The 15,000-nt window shown below is 44.7% G+C and overlaps 1 protein-coding gene across 2 annotated transcripts; it reads right to left on the reverse strand.

Annotated features, from left to right (window-relative positions):
* Nucleotides 1–4,046: 4,046 nt before the first annotated feature.
* Nucleotides 4,047–9,960, reverse strand: LOC145876175 (ATP synthase F(0) complex subunit f, mitochondrial). 2 transcript variants are annotated; one of them, XM_082971972.1, is made up of 5 exons: nucleotides 9,831–9,861; nucleotides 7,724–7,820; nucleotides 7,641–7,651; nucleotides 6,408–6,524; nucleotides 4,047–4,199 (listed from the first exon to the last, which is right to left on the reverse strand). In XM_082971972.1, the coding sequence occupies exons 1-5, from the start codon at nucleotides 9,844–9,846 to the stop codon at nucleotides 4,171–4,173; spliced, it is 270 nt and encodes an 89-aa protein (XP_082828098.1). In that variant the 5' UTR covers nucleotides 9,847–9,861; the 3' UTR covers nucleotides 4,047–4,170. The 2 variants fall into 2 exon arrangements, 1 of the variants encoding a protein (XP_082828098.1); XR_014391447.1 differs by having other exon boundaries at nucleotides 6,632–7,820; nucleotides 9,831–9,960.
* Between the last annotated feature and the right edge of the window lie 5,040 nt (nucleotides 9,961–15,000).

The raw sequence follows: 15,000 nt of genomic DNA on the forward strand, positions 1-15,000 counted from the left end.
TTCCTCCTGGTCTAGTCTGTAAAATACAATAAACCTGTTCCTCCTGGTCTAGTCTGTAAAAATACAATAAACCTGTTCCTCCTGGTCTAGTCTGTAAAATACAGTAAACCTGTTCCTCCTGGTCTAGTCTGTAAAATACAGTAAACCTGTTCCTCCTGGTCTAGTCTGTAAAAATACAGTAAACCTGTTCCTCCTGGTCTAGTCTGTAAAATACAATAAACCTGTTCCTCCTGGTCTAGTCTGTAAAAATACAGTAAACCTGTTCCTCCTGGTCTAGTCTGTAAAATACAGTAAACCTGTTCCTCCTGGTCTAGTCTGTAAAATACAATAAACCTGTTCCTCCTGGTCTAGTCTGTAAAATACAATAAACCTGTTCCTCCTGGTCTAGTCTGTAAAATACAGTAAACCTGTTCCTCCTGGTCTAGTCTGTAAAAATACAATAAACCTGTTCCTCCTGGTCTAGTCTGTAAAATACAATAAACCTGTTCCTCCTGGTCTAGTCTGTAAAATACAATAAACCTGTTCCTCCTGGTCTAGTCTGTAAAATACAGTAAACCTGTTCCTCCTGGTCTAGTCTGTAAAATACAGTAAACCTGTTCCTCCTGGTCTAGTCTGTAAAATACAATAAACCTGTTCCTCCTGGTCTAGTCTGTAAAATACAATAAACCTGTTCCTCCTGGTCTAGTCTGTAAAAATACAATAAACCTGTTCCTCCTGGTCTAGTCTGTAAAATACAGTAAACCTGTTCCTCCTGGTCTAGTCTGTAAAATACAGTAAACCTGTTCCTCCTGGTCTAGTCTGTAAAATACAGTAAACCTGTTCCTCCTGGTCTAGTCTGTAAAAATACAATAAACCTGTTCCTCCTGGTCTAGTCTGTAAAATACAGTAAACCTGTTCCTCCTGGTCTAGTCTGTAAAATACAGTAAACCTGTTCCTCCTGGTCTAGTCTGTAAAAATACAATAAACCTGTTCTAGTCTGTAAAATACAATAAACCTGTTCCTCCTGGTCTAGTCTGTAAAATACAATAAACCTGTTCCTCCTGGTCTAGTCTGTAAAATACAATAAACCTGTTCCTCCTGGTCTAGTCTGTAAAAATACAATAAACCTGTTCTAGTCTGTAAAATACAATAAACCTGTTCCTCCTGGTCTAGTCTGTAAAATACAATAAACCTGTTCCTCCTGGTCTAGTCTGTAAAATACAATAAACCTGTTCCTCCTGGTCTAGTCTGTAAAAATACAGTAAACCTGTTCCTCCTGGTCTAGTCTGTAAAATACAATAAACCTGTTCCTCCTGGTCTAGTCTGTAAAATACAGTAAACCTGTTCCTCCTGGTCTAGTCTGTAAAATACAGTAAACCTGTTCCTCCTGGTCTAGTCTGTAAAATACAATAAACCTGTTCCTCCTGGTCTAGTCTGTAAAAATACAATAAACCTGTTCCTCCTGGTCTAGTCTGTAAAATACAATAAACCTGTTCCTCCTGGTCTAGTCTGTAAAATACAATAAACCTGTTCTAGTCTGTAAAATACAGTAAACCTGTTCCTCCTGGTCTAGTCTGTAAAATACAATAAACCTGTTCTAGTCTGTAAAATACAGTAAACCTGTTCCTCCTGGTCTAGTCTGTAAAAATACAATAAACCTGTTCCTCCTGGTCTAGTCTGTAAAATACAGTAAACCTGTTCCAGTCAGTCTCTTGTTCCTCCTGGTCTAGTCTGTAAAATACAATAAACCTGTTCCTCCTGGTCTAGTCTGTAAAATACAATAAACCTGTTCTAGTCTGTAAAATACAGTAAACCTGTTCCTCCTGGTCTAGTCTGTAAAATACAGTAAACCTGTTCCTCCTGGTCTAGTCTGTAAAAATACAATAAACCTGTTCCAGTCAGTCTTGTTCTAGACTGTAAAATACTGTTGTTGATGAGTGGACTTCAGGAAACAGCAGGGATTGCACCCCGCCTATCCACCGACAGGACCGCAGTGGAGAAGGTGGAAATCTTCCCAAGTTCCTCAGCGTTCACATCACCGACAAACTGAAATGGTCCAACCACAGTGAGGTGAAGGCGTAACAGCACCTCAGGAGGCTGAAGAAATTCAGCTTTACCCGCTAAGACCCACAAACGTTCACAGATGCACCATCGAGAGCATCCTGTCAGGCAGTATCACCGCCCGGTACGGCAACTGCGCCGCCCTCAAGTCTGTCCAACACATCACCGACGGCAGACTGCCTGCCCTCCCAGGATACCTACAGCACCCGATGTCACAGGAAGGCCAAGAGAGATCATCAAGGACAACAACCACCCGAGCCACTGCCTGTTCACCCCGCTATCATCCAGAAGGCGAGGTCAGTACAGGTGTATCAAAGCTGGAACCGAGAGACTGGAAAAACAGCTTCTATCTCCAGGCCATCAGACTGCTAAACAGCTTCTATCTCCAGGCCATCAGACTGATAAACAGCTTCTATCTCCAGACCATCAGACTGGTAAACAGCTTCTATCTCCAGGCCATCAGACTGATAAACAGCTTCTATCTCCAGGCCATCAGACTGGTAAACAGCTTCTATCTCCAGACCATCAGACTGGTAAACAGCTTCTATCTCCAGGCCATCAGACTGGTAAACAGCTTCTATCTCCAGGCCATCAGACTGGTAAACAGCTTCTATCTCCAGGCCATCAGACTGGTAAACAGCTTCTATCTCCAGGCCGTCAGACTGGTAAACAGCTTCTATCTCCAGGCCGTCAGACTGATAAACAGCTTCTATCTCCAGACCATCAGACTGGTAAACAGCTTCTATCTCCAGACCATCAGACTGGTAAACAGCTTCTATCTCCAGACCATCAGACTGATAAACAGCTTCTATCTCCAGGCCATCAGACTGGTAAACAGCTTCTATCTCCAGGCCATCAGACTGATAAACAGCTTCTATCTCCAGGCCATCAGACTGATAAACAGCTTCTATCTCCAGGCCATCAGACTGATAAACAGCTTCTATCTCCAGGCCATCAGACTGATAAACAGCTTCTATCTCCAGACCATCAGACTGATAAACAGCTTCTATCTCCAGACCATCAGACTGGTAAACAGCTTCTATCTCCAGACCATCAGACTGGTAAACAGCTTCTATCTCCAGGCCATCAGACTGGTAAACAGCTTCTATCTCCAGACCATCAGACTGATAAACAGCTTCTATCTCCAGACCATCAGACTGATAAACAGCTTCTATCTCCAGACCATCAGACTGATAAACAGCTTCTATCTCCAGGCCATCAGACTGGTAAACAGCTTCTATCTCCAGACCATCAGACTGTTAAACAGCTTCTATCTCCAGGCCATCAGACTGATAAACAGCTTCTATCTCCAGGCCATCAGACTGATAAACAGCTTCTATCTCCAGGCCATCAGACTGATAAACAGCTTCTATCTCCAGGCCATCAGACTGATAAACAGCTTCTATCTCCAGGCCATCAGACTGATAAACAGCTTCTATCTCCAGACCATCAGACTGATAAACAGCTTCTATCTCCAGACCATCAGACTGGTAAACAGCTTCTATCTCCAGACCATCAGACTGGTAAACAGCTTCTATCTCCAGGCCATCAGACTGGTAAACAGCTTCTATCTCCAGACCATCAGACTGATAAACAGCTTCTATCTCCAGACCATCAGACTGATAAACAGCTTCTATCTCCAGACCATCAGACTGATAAACAGCCATCACCAGCACATTAGAGCCTGCTGCCATATATACATAGACTAGGAATCACTGGCCATTTTAATGTTTACAAATTATACATTATTCATCAAATGTATATACTGTATCTTAGTCTGTCACTGTGACATTGAGCATCAAAATATTTATACATTTATTTTAGAGATGTGTTCATTGTTAGATATTACTGTACTGTTAGAGCTAGACACCAACATCTGCTAAACACGTGTATGTGACAAATAAAAATTAGATTTGAGTTCACTGTAACGTTTCCCCATTTAACAAAACATTTATTTATGTCCACAGTCATATCAACTAGCAAATAAAACATCCAAACACAGCAGATCAAATGTAAATATTAGAAGTAGTTATATTTTATTCTTGGTCACATCGGTGGTATAATACAGACAGCTGGAGCCAGGGGGTCAGAGGTCAGGGCTCTGCCCTGCTGGGTCAGGAGAGGAGGGGCTTAGTGGTACTTCCTCCAGCGGTCGTGCTCTGAGAGGAGAAGAAGAGAGCGAGAGAGAGAGAGAGAGGAGAAGGAGAGAGGGAGAATGGAGAAGTGGGGACAGAGAGCGAGAGGGGACAGAGGTTAACGTCAGATCGTCCTTCCCAGTGTCTGTACTTACTGAGATGGTCGTACTCCCACAGTGTCTGTACTCCCACAGGGTTAGGGTTAGTACTCACTGAGGTGGTCGTACTCCCACAGTGTCTGTACTCCCACAGGGTTAGGGTTAGTACTCACTGAGGTGGTCGTACTCCCACAGTGCAGTGTCTGTACTCCCACAGGGTTAGGGTTAGTACTCACTGAGGTGGTCGTACTCCCACAGTGCAGTGTCTGTACTCCCACAGTGTCTGTACTCCCACAGGGTTAGGGTTAGTACTCACTGAGGTGGTCGTACTCCCCCAGTGTCTGTACTTACTGAGGTGGTCGTACTCCCCCAGTGTCTGTACTCCCACAGTGTCTGTACTTACTGAGATGGTCGTACTCCCACAGTGTCTGTACTTACTGAGATGGTCGTACTCCCACAGTGTCTGTACTTACTGAGATGGTCGTACTCCCCCAGTGTCTGTACTTACTGAGATGGTCGTACTCCCACAGTGTCTGTACTCCCACAGTGTCTGTACTCACTGAGGTGGTCGTACTCCCCCAGTGTCTGTACTTACTGAGATGGTCGTACTCCCACAGTGTCTGTACTTACTGAGATGGTCGTACTCCCACAGTATCTGTACTTACTGAGATGGTCGTACTCCCACAGTATCTGTACTCCCACAGTGTCTGTACTCCCACAGTGTCTGTACTTACTGAGGTGGTCGTACTCCCCCAGTGTCTGTACTCCCCCAGTGTCTGTACTCCCCCAGTGTCTGTACTCCCCCAGTGTCTGTACTCCCCCAGTGTCTGTACTCCCCCAGTGTCTGTACTCACTGAGGTGGTCGTACTCCCCCAGGGTTAGGGTTAGTACTCACTGAGGTGGTCGTACTCCCCCAGTGTTAGTACTCACTGAGGTGGTCGTACTCCCACCAGGGTTAGGGTTAGTACTCACTGAGGTGGTCGTACTCCCACCAGGGTTAGGGTTAGTACTCACTGAGGTGGTCGTACTCCCACCAGGGTTAGGGTTAGTACTCACTGAGGTGGTCGTACTCCCCCAGGGTTAGGGTTAGTACTCACTGAGGTGGTCGTACTCCCCCAGGGTTAGGGTTAGTACTCACTGAGGTGGTCGTACTCCCACAGGGTTAGGGCTAGTACTCACTGAGGTGGTCGTACTCCCCCAGGGTTAGGGTTAGTACTCACTGAGGTGGTCGTACTCCCACAGGGTTAGGGTTAGTACTCCCCCAGGGTTAGGGTTAGTACTCACGGAGGTGGTCGTACTCCCCCAGGGTTAGTACTCACTGAGGTGGTCGTACTCCCCCAGGGTTAGTACTCACTGAGGTGGTCGTACTCCCCCAGGGTTAGTACTCACTGAGGTGGTCGTACTCACAGAGGGTTAGTACTCACTGAGGTGGTCGTACTCCCCCAGGGTTAGTACTCACTGAGGTGGTCGTACTCCCAGAGGGTTAGTACTCACTGAGGTGGTCGTACTCCCCCAGGGTTAGTACTCACTGAGGTGGTCGTACTCCCCCAGGGTTAGTACTCACTGAGGTGGTCGTACTCCCAGAGGGTTAGGGTTAGTACTCACTGAGGTGGTCGTACTCCCCCAGGGTTAGTACTCACTGAGGTGGTCGTACTCCCCCAGGGTTAGTACTCACTGAGGTGGTCGTACTCCCCCAGGGTTAGTACTCACTGAGGTGGTCGTACTCCCCCAGGGTTAGTACTCACTGAGGTGGTCGTACTCCCCCAGGGTTAGTACTCACTGAGGTGGTCGTACTCCCCCAGGGTTAGTACTCACTGAGGTGGTCGTACTCCCACCAGGGTTAGTACTCACTGAGGTGGTCGTACTCCCACCAGGGTTAGTACTCACTGAGGTGGTCGTACTCCCACCAGGGTTAGTACTCACTGAGGTGGTCGTACTCCCCCAGGGTTAGTACTCACTGAGGTGGTCGTACTCCCCCAGGGTTAGTACTCACTGAGGTGGTCGTACTCCCCCAGGGTTAGTACTCACTGAGGTGGTCGTACTCCCCCAGGGTTAGTACTCACTGAGGTGGTCGTACTCCCACCAGGGTTAGTACTCACTGAGGTGGTCGTACTCCCCCAGGGTTAGTACTCACTGAGGTGGTCGTACTCCCAGAGGTAACTGAGGGCCACGTATCCAACCAGCAGCATGGCCACGCCTCCGATACCTCCCTTCTTCACGTTGATGTACTTGTTGTAATATCTGTCATGGCCTGGGGGGGGGAGACAGCATGTTACTCTGTGTGTGTGTGTGTGTGTGTGTGTGTGAGTGTGTGTGAGTGTGTGTGTGTGTGTGTGATAACTGTCCCAGAAGTCTAACCATTGCGGATGCTGGCGAGGAGTCCGTTAGGAGTGTGTGTGTGTGTGTGTGTGTGATAACTGTCCCAGAAGTCTAACCATTGCGGATGCTGGCGAGGAGTCCGTTAGGAGTGTGTGTGTGTGTGTGTGTGTGTGTGTGTGATAACTGTCCCAGAAGTCTAACCATTGCGGATGCTGGCGAGGAGTCCGTTAGGAGTGTGTGTGTGTGTGTGTGTGTGTGTGTGTGTGTGTGTGTGTGTGTGTGTGTGTGTGTGTGATAACTGTCCCAGAAGTCTAACCATTGCGGATGCTGGCGAGGAGTCCGTTAGGAGTGTGTGTGTGTGTGTGTGTGTGTGATAACTGTCCCAGAAGTCTAACCATTGCGGATGCTGGCGAGGAGTCCGTTAGGAGTGTGTGTGTGTGTGTGTGTGTGTGTGTGTGTGTGTGATAACTGTCCCAGAAGTCTAACCATTGCGGATGCTGGCGAGGAGTCCGTTAGGAGTGTGTGTGTGTGGGGGGTAACTGTCCCAGAAGTCTAACCATTGCGGATGCTGGCGAGGAGTCCGTTAGGAGTGTGTGTGTGTGTGATAACTGTCCCAGAAGTCTAACCATTGCGGATGCTGGCGAGGAGTCCGTTAGGAGTGTGTGTGTGTGTGATAACTGTCCCAGAAGTCTAACCATTGCGGATGCTGGCGAGGAGTCCGTTAGGAGTGTGTGTGTGTGTGATAACTGTCCCAGAAGTCTAACCATTGCGGATGCTGGCGAGGAGTCCGTTAGGAGTGTGTGTGTGTGTGATAACTGTCCCAGAAGTCTAACCATTGCGGATGCTGGCGAGGAGTCCGTTAGGAGTGTGTGTGTGTGTGTGTGTGTGATAACTGTCCCAGAAGTCTAACCATTGCGGATGCTGGCGAGGAGTCCGTTAGGAGTGTGTGTGTGTGTGATAACTGTCCCAGAAGTCTAACCATTGCGGATGCTGGCGAGGAGTCCGTTAGGAGTGTGTGTGTGTGTGATAACTGTCCCAGAAGTCTAACCATTGCGGATGCTGGCGAGGAGTCCGTTAGGAGTGTGTGTGTGTGTGTGATAACTGTCCCAGAAGTCTAACCATTGCGGATGCTGGCGAGGGAGTCCGTTAGGAGTGAAGTCCCTCTTGCCCATCCAGGAGCCCAGTTCACACAGCTTCACCTCCATCAGCCGCTTCTCACCCACAGGGACTAAGGACACAGGTATACACACAATAAATACACACACACCTGGTATACACACAATAAATACACACCTGCCATCTCTCTTACCCACGGGAACTAAGGACACAGGTATACACACAATAAATACACACCTGGTACACACACACACCTGGTATACACACAATAAATACACACCTGGTACACACACACCTGGTATACACACAATAAATACACACCTGGTACACACACACCTGGTATACACACAATAAATACACACCTGGTACACACACACCTGGTATACACACAATAAATACACACCTGGTACACACACACCTGGTATACACACAATAAATACACACCTGGTACACACACACCTGGTATACACACAATAAATACACACCTGGTACACACACACCTGGTATACACACCTGGTACACACACACCTGGTATACACACCTGGTACACACACACCTGGTATACACACAATAAATACACACCTGGTACACACACACCTGGTATACACACAATAAATACACACCTGCCATCTCTCTTACCCACAGGGACTAAGGACACAGGTATACACACAATAAATGCACACCTGGTACACACACACCTGGTATACACACAATAAATACACACCTGGTACACACACACCTGGTATACACACAATAAATACACACCTGGTACACACACACCTGGTATACACACAATAAATACACACCTGCCATCCCTCTTACCCACAGGGAACTAAGGACACAGGTATACACACAATAAATACACACCTGCCATCTCTCTTACCCACGGGAACTAAGGACACAGGTATACACACAATAAATACACACCTGCCGTCCCTCTCTTTCACACACACACACACACACACACACAAACCTGCCGTCCCTCTCACACACACACAAACCTGCCGTCCCTCTCACACACACACAAACCTGCCGTCCCTCTCACACAATAAACACACCACCGAAGATAGTAACCATATAACTTCGTAACAATGAATGCTATGTCTTGTTAGCATTTCACTAGAGAGACCTGAGCCAGTTGTGTACAATTCTCATAATTCACAAAGATGCAATAAGTTAACTGACAAACTGTGTTCTCTAGATAAGCTAACTAAAAGGTTTAATAGGTAGCTAGTTCAAAGTCCCGGGAGTTATGTTGAGTCTGGGTCGTTGAGACAGTTAGCCTGTCATTAGCCGGCAAGCTACAAAACGTTGCTAACTCCGACTGCATTGCAAGAGGCTAGTCCTGCAGGCTAACTAGCTTAGCTAACTAACATGGCTACATACCTAGCCACCTAGCATATCGAAATATATGATAGTTAGCTAGTTCAAAGTCACGGGAGTTATGTTGAGACAAGGCTGTTTGTCATAACCAGTTAGCCTGTCATTAGCCGACAAGCTACAAAACGTTTCTAACTCCGACTGCATTGCAAGAGGCTAGTCCTGCAGGCTAACTAGCTTAGCTTAGCTAACTTTTTATTTTAACAGTAACATATAAAACATAACAGCCAGAGGTTATTCCCAAAGAAATGAGAAAACAAAAAATAGAAAACCTATTCCACATTATATCAAATCAAATACAGACATATAGCTAACTATCTTACCTGGCTAAATACCTAGCCACCTAGCATATCGTCTGGACGCAAAACGCTGTAAAATTAGTTGAATATTTTTACAACCCTTTAGAGAAACTGTCAGGGAATATATATATATTTCTATTTGTTTTTTTTCGCTTATTCTCCTCCTTGTAATATACCCAAGCTGTTTTTAAAGTTGTATTTTGTCCGTTTTAATGACCATGACAGTAAAGTCCTTGACTTGACTCGTAACCATGGATTTACCGCGGCCTTCAAAAACACAACATAGAAACATTATTAACTAACTGGCTTTTTTTTTAAAAATGTAATAAAATACAATGTTTCGTATGTAAATGCTGAAGTGAAAATATGTCAGTTTGATTAATTAAAAAATAAATTAAAACCTGTAAACGTTTATTTATTTTTTTTACAGACAACCGACGTACCTATTCTGTCCGCCATCTTGTCCGGTGGAGACCGCAGTGGATGTCGGGATTAAAAATGGAAGGAGAGGATTGTGGGAGGACTGTGATTTTGAGTCTAGATGGGATACAGCTTTTATCAACAAACAAAAAAAAAAATCACTTTTCGTAGTAAGTTTAGGAGAACGTACGTAGCAGGTTAGGAGAAAAAGGTTATGATAATTAGGTTAAGGTTAGGAAAATGGTTAAGTTTAACTAAAATACACCAAAAAAAATATAATATACTTAGATGTCAATTTGACAAAAGCTGTATCCCATCTAGACATATTACCGCTTTCCATGTTGTCTGTAGCTTGTGAGGTGTGGAAACATAAAAGTATATATAATATTTTTTTGGGGGGGCATTTTAGCTAACCCTAACCATTTTCCTAACCTTAACTTAATTATCACAACCTGATACGTTTTTTTCTCCTAACCTGCTGCGTACGGTAAGATACGGACAACGAACACAATTGCATTTTATCAATGGCAATTTGAATGCACAGAGATACCGTGACGAGATCCTGGGGCCCATTGTCGTGCCGTTCTTCCTCCTGCATCACCTCATGTTTCAGCACGATAATGTCAACAAGGATCTGTACACAATTCCTGGAAGCTGAAAATGTCCCAGTTCTTCCATGGCCTGCGTACTTCACCAGACATGTCACTCATTGAGCATGTTTGGGATGCTCTGGATAGACGTGTACGACAGCGTGTTTCCAGTTCTCGCCAATATCCAGCAACTTCGCACAGCCATTGAAGAGGAAGTCGGACGACATTCCACAGGCCACAATCAGCAGCCTGATCAACTCTATGTGAAGGAGACGTGTCGCGCTGCATGAGGCAAATGGTGGTCACACCAGATACTGACTGGTTCTGATCCACACCCCTAACTTTTAACGGTATCTGTGACCAACAGATGCATATCTGTATTCCCAGTCATGTCTAATCCATAGATTAGGGCCTAATTTATTTATTTAAATGACTGATTTCCTTCTATGAACTGTAACTCAGTAAAATCTTTGAAATTGTAGCATGTTGCATTTAATATTTTTGTTCAGTATTTATACGGGGTCAGTTCCAATACCATATTTACAATCGGTATTTATATTGTTCTTGGTGGGCTACTGGTATTGAGATAAATAAAGTAGTATTTATATTGTTCTGTTATTGAGATGAATAAAGTAGTATTAATATTGTACTGGCATTGAGATGAATAAAGTAGTATTTATATTGTACTTGGTGGGCTACTGGTATTGAGATGAATAAAGTAGTATTTATACTGCTCAAAAAAATAAAGGGAACACTTAAACAACACATCCTAGATCTGAATGAAAGAAATAATCTTATTAAATACTTTTTTCTTTACATAGTTGAATGTGCTGACAACAAAATCACACAAAAATAATCAATGGAAATCCAATTTATCAACCCATGGAGGTCTGGATTTGGAGTCACACTCAAAATTAAAGTGGAAAACCACACTACAGGCGGATCCAACTTTGATGTAATGTCCTTAAAACAAGTCAAAATGAGGCTCAGCAGTGTGTGTGGCCTCCACGTGCCTGTATGACCTCCCTACAACGCCTGGGCATGCTCCTGATGAGGTGGCGGATGGTCTCCTGAGGGATCTCCTCCCAGACCTGGACTAAAGCATCCGCCAACTCCTGGACAGTCTGTGGTGCAACGTGGCGTTGGTGGATGGAGCGAGACATGATGTCCCAGATGTGCTCAATTGGATTCAGGTCTGGGGAACGGGCGGGCCAGTCCATAGCATCAATGCCTTCCTCTTGCAGGAACTGCTGACACACTCCAGCCACATGAGGTCTAGCATTGTCTTGCATTAGGAGGAACCCAGGGCCAACCGCACCAGCATATGGTCTCACAAGGGGTCTGAGGATCTCATCTCGGTACCTAATGGCAGTCAGGCTACCTCTCAATTTAGAACACACATTTAGAACCCTCGTTTAGAACGCTCATTTAGAACGCTCATTTAGAACCCTCATTTAGAACGCTCATTTAGAACCCTCGTTTAGAACCCTCATTTAGAACCCTCATTTAGAACGCTCCTTTACAACAACAATCAGCGTTTGAGCTGGACACACTTTTTTCAGAAACTATTTACACAAAACACACACACAGTCCTTACAAAGTTTATCTCCAGAATGTGAGCAGTTTATTTTTGGATGCAAATGGTTCAGATATTCACAGAAGTATATATATTTAATCACTGAACAGTAGCAGACCTAACTTCATCTGTTCCTGACTCTGGATAGTGGATTGAAAAGACCACCTGTTGTTACATCAACACCAGACATCATGATTCATGGAAATGGACATTGTATTTTATCAAATATGAAAACCTTAAATCTCTTCAAATTCAAATCAGTCAGAAAATAAGGATTGTACATAAAAAAGAGCAGAATAAATCATCACATCTGGGGACCATCACCACCAGCATGACTAGTATCTATGTGGACCCTACTACAGTTTAACCAGCTCAGCTATAGACTACACCAGCATGACTAGTATCTATGTGGACCCTACTACAGTTTAACCAGCTCAGCTATAGACTACACCAGCATGACTAGTATCTATGTGGACCCTACTACAGTTTAACCAGCTCAGCTATAGACTACACCAGCATGACTAGTATCTATGTGGACCCTACTACAGTTTAACCAGCTCAGCTATAGACTACACCAGCATGACTAGTATCTATGTGGACCCTACTACAGTTTAACCAGCTCAGCTATAGACTACACCAGCATGACTAGTATCTATGTGAACCCTACTACAGTTTAACCAGCTCAGCTATAGACTACACCAGCATGACTAGTATCTATGTGGACCCTACTACAGTTTAACCAGCTCAGCTATAGACTACACCAGCATGACTAGTATCTATGTGGACCCTACTACAGTTTAACCAGCTCAGCTATAGACTACACCAGCATGACTAGTATCTATGTGGACCCTACTACAGTTTAACCAGCTCAGCTATAGACTACACCAGCATGACTAGTATCTATGTGGACCCTACTACAGTTTAACCAGCTCAGCTATAGACTACACCAGCATGACTAGTATCTATGTGAACCCTACTACAGTTTAACCAGCTCAGCTATAGACTACACCAGCATGACTAGTATCTATGTGGACCCTACTACAGTTTAACCAGCTCAGCTATAGACTACACCAGCATGACTAGTATCTATGTGGACCCTACTACAGTTTAACCAGCTCAGCTATAGACTACACCAGCATGACTAGTATCTATGTGGACCCTACTACAGTTTAACCAGCTCAGCTATAGACTACACCAGCATGACTAGTATCTATGTGGACCCTACTACAGTTTAACCAGCTCAGCTATAGACTACACCAGCATGACTAGTATCTATGTGGACCCTACTACAGTTTAACCAGCTCAGCTATAGACTACACCAGCATGACTAGTATCTATGTGGACCCTACTACAGTTTAACCAGCTCAGCTATAGACTACACCAGCATGACTAGTATCCATGTGGACCCTACTACAGTTTAACCAGCTCAGCTATAGACTACACCAGCATGACTAGTATCTATGTGGACCCTACTACAGTTTAACCAGCTCAGCTATAGACTACACCAGCATGACTAGTATCTATGTGGACCCTACTACAGTTTAACCAGCTCAGCTATAGACTACACCAGCATGACTAGTATCTATGTGGACCCTACTACAGTTTAACCAGCTCAGCTATAGACTACACCAGCATGACTAGTATCTATGTGGACCCTACTACAGTTTAACCAGCTCAGCTATAGACTACACCAGCATGACTAGTATCTATGTGGACCCTACTACAGTTTAACCAGCTCAGCTATAGACTACACCAGCATGACTAGTATCTATGTGGACCCTACTACAGTTTAACCAGCTCAGCTATAGACTACACCAGCATGACTAGTATCTATGTGGACCCTACTACAGTTTAACCAGCTCAGCTATAGACTACACCAGCATGACTAGTATCTATGTGGACCCTAGTACAGTTTAACCAGCTCAGCTATAGACTACACCAGCATGACTAGTATCTATGTGGACCCTACTACAGTTTAACCAGCTCAGCTATAGACTACACCAGCATGACTAGTAACTATGTGGATCCTACTACAGTTTAACCAGCTCAGCTATAGACTACACCAGCATGACTAGTATCTATGTGGACCCTGTCTCTGTTCTGCTGATGTCTTTATATGAGACTGCTGTATAAACATTACCAGTCCACTCCACCTCCCAGTAACAGCGTCCAGACAGACCCTCTCTACACAGAACCTGGACTATGTTGGTGAATCTGTCTGGATGACCAGGATATGGTTGGACTTGGCCTGTATAGGTCACCTTTCTGTTCCCTTCAGACAGAGAGAGGTGTGTGTGTGCTGTGTTTGGGTCCAGTGTGAGCTGACAGGAATCTGGGAGAAGAGCAGAGACCAATGAGGGGAGTCAGAACAATAAGTTAAGTCAGATACTGTATCTACCCTGTCTTTGATTAGAGCACAGCAGAGATCAAATCAGAGAAATATGAGGAGTCAGATAGATACCCAGTCTTTGATTAGATCTACTATTGCTATATATTTCTAGAGGGATTGTTAGGAGTGGCAGTAAAAAGAGACTGTTAGTTACTTCACAATAAAGAGACTCACATTGTAACAACTGTTCTCTGGTCTTGGGCTCTGGAGGCAGAACAACCTCCACTATATTCACTACAGACACACAAACACATTGACAGAGAGAGGGAATGTTATCATCATACCATATTCCACATGTATATGACTAGTAGGGAACTTTCAATGGTCTAAAGTTGATGTTCTGATTGTTTTCAACACACCTGTAGTGGAGATCTTGGTCCATTCTCCTTTAAGGAAGTCTTCTAGTTTCTCTCTCAGTTCAGACACAGTCTTACTCACATCTCCAAAGTACTGAAGAGGACGGACAACGATGCTGGGTAAGTCTGAAGATACACTGATACTGGAGAGAGACTGATAACTCTGGAGAGAGAGAGAGACAGAGACAGAGAGAGAGAGACAGAGAGAGAGAGAGACAGAGGGAAAGAGAGAGAGAGAGACAGAGAGACAGAGAGACAGAGAGACAGAGAGAGAGAGGGACA

Source organism: Salmo salar, unplaced genomic scaffold (assembly GCF_965601325.2).
Source record: "Salmo salar unplaced genomic scaffold, fSalSal1 ptg000468l, whole genome shotgun sequence".
NCBI classification, from domain to species: Eukaryota; Metazoa; Chordata; class Actinopteri; order Salmoniformes; family Salmonidae; genus Salmo; species Salmo salar.

Excerpts from the sequence above, each read along its gene's own strand:
- LOC145876175 (XM_082971972.1), bottom strand. Across the intron at positions 4,200-6,407 it reads CTGGGAGTACGACCACCTCA|AGCACGACCGCTGGAGGAAG; the intron begins GTGAGTACTAAC and ends TTCTCCTCTCAG.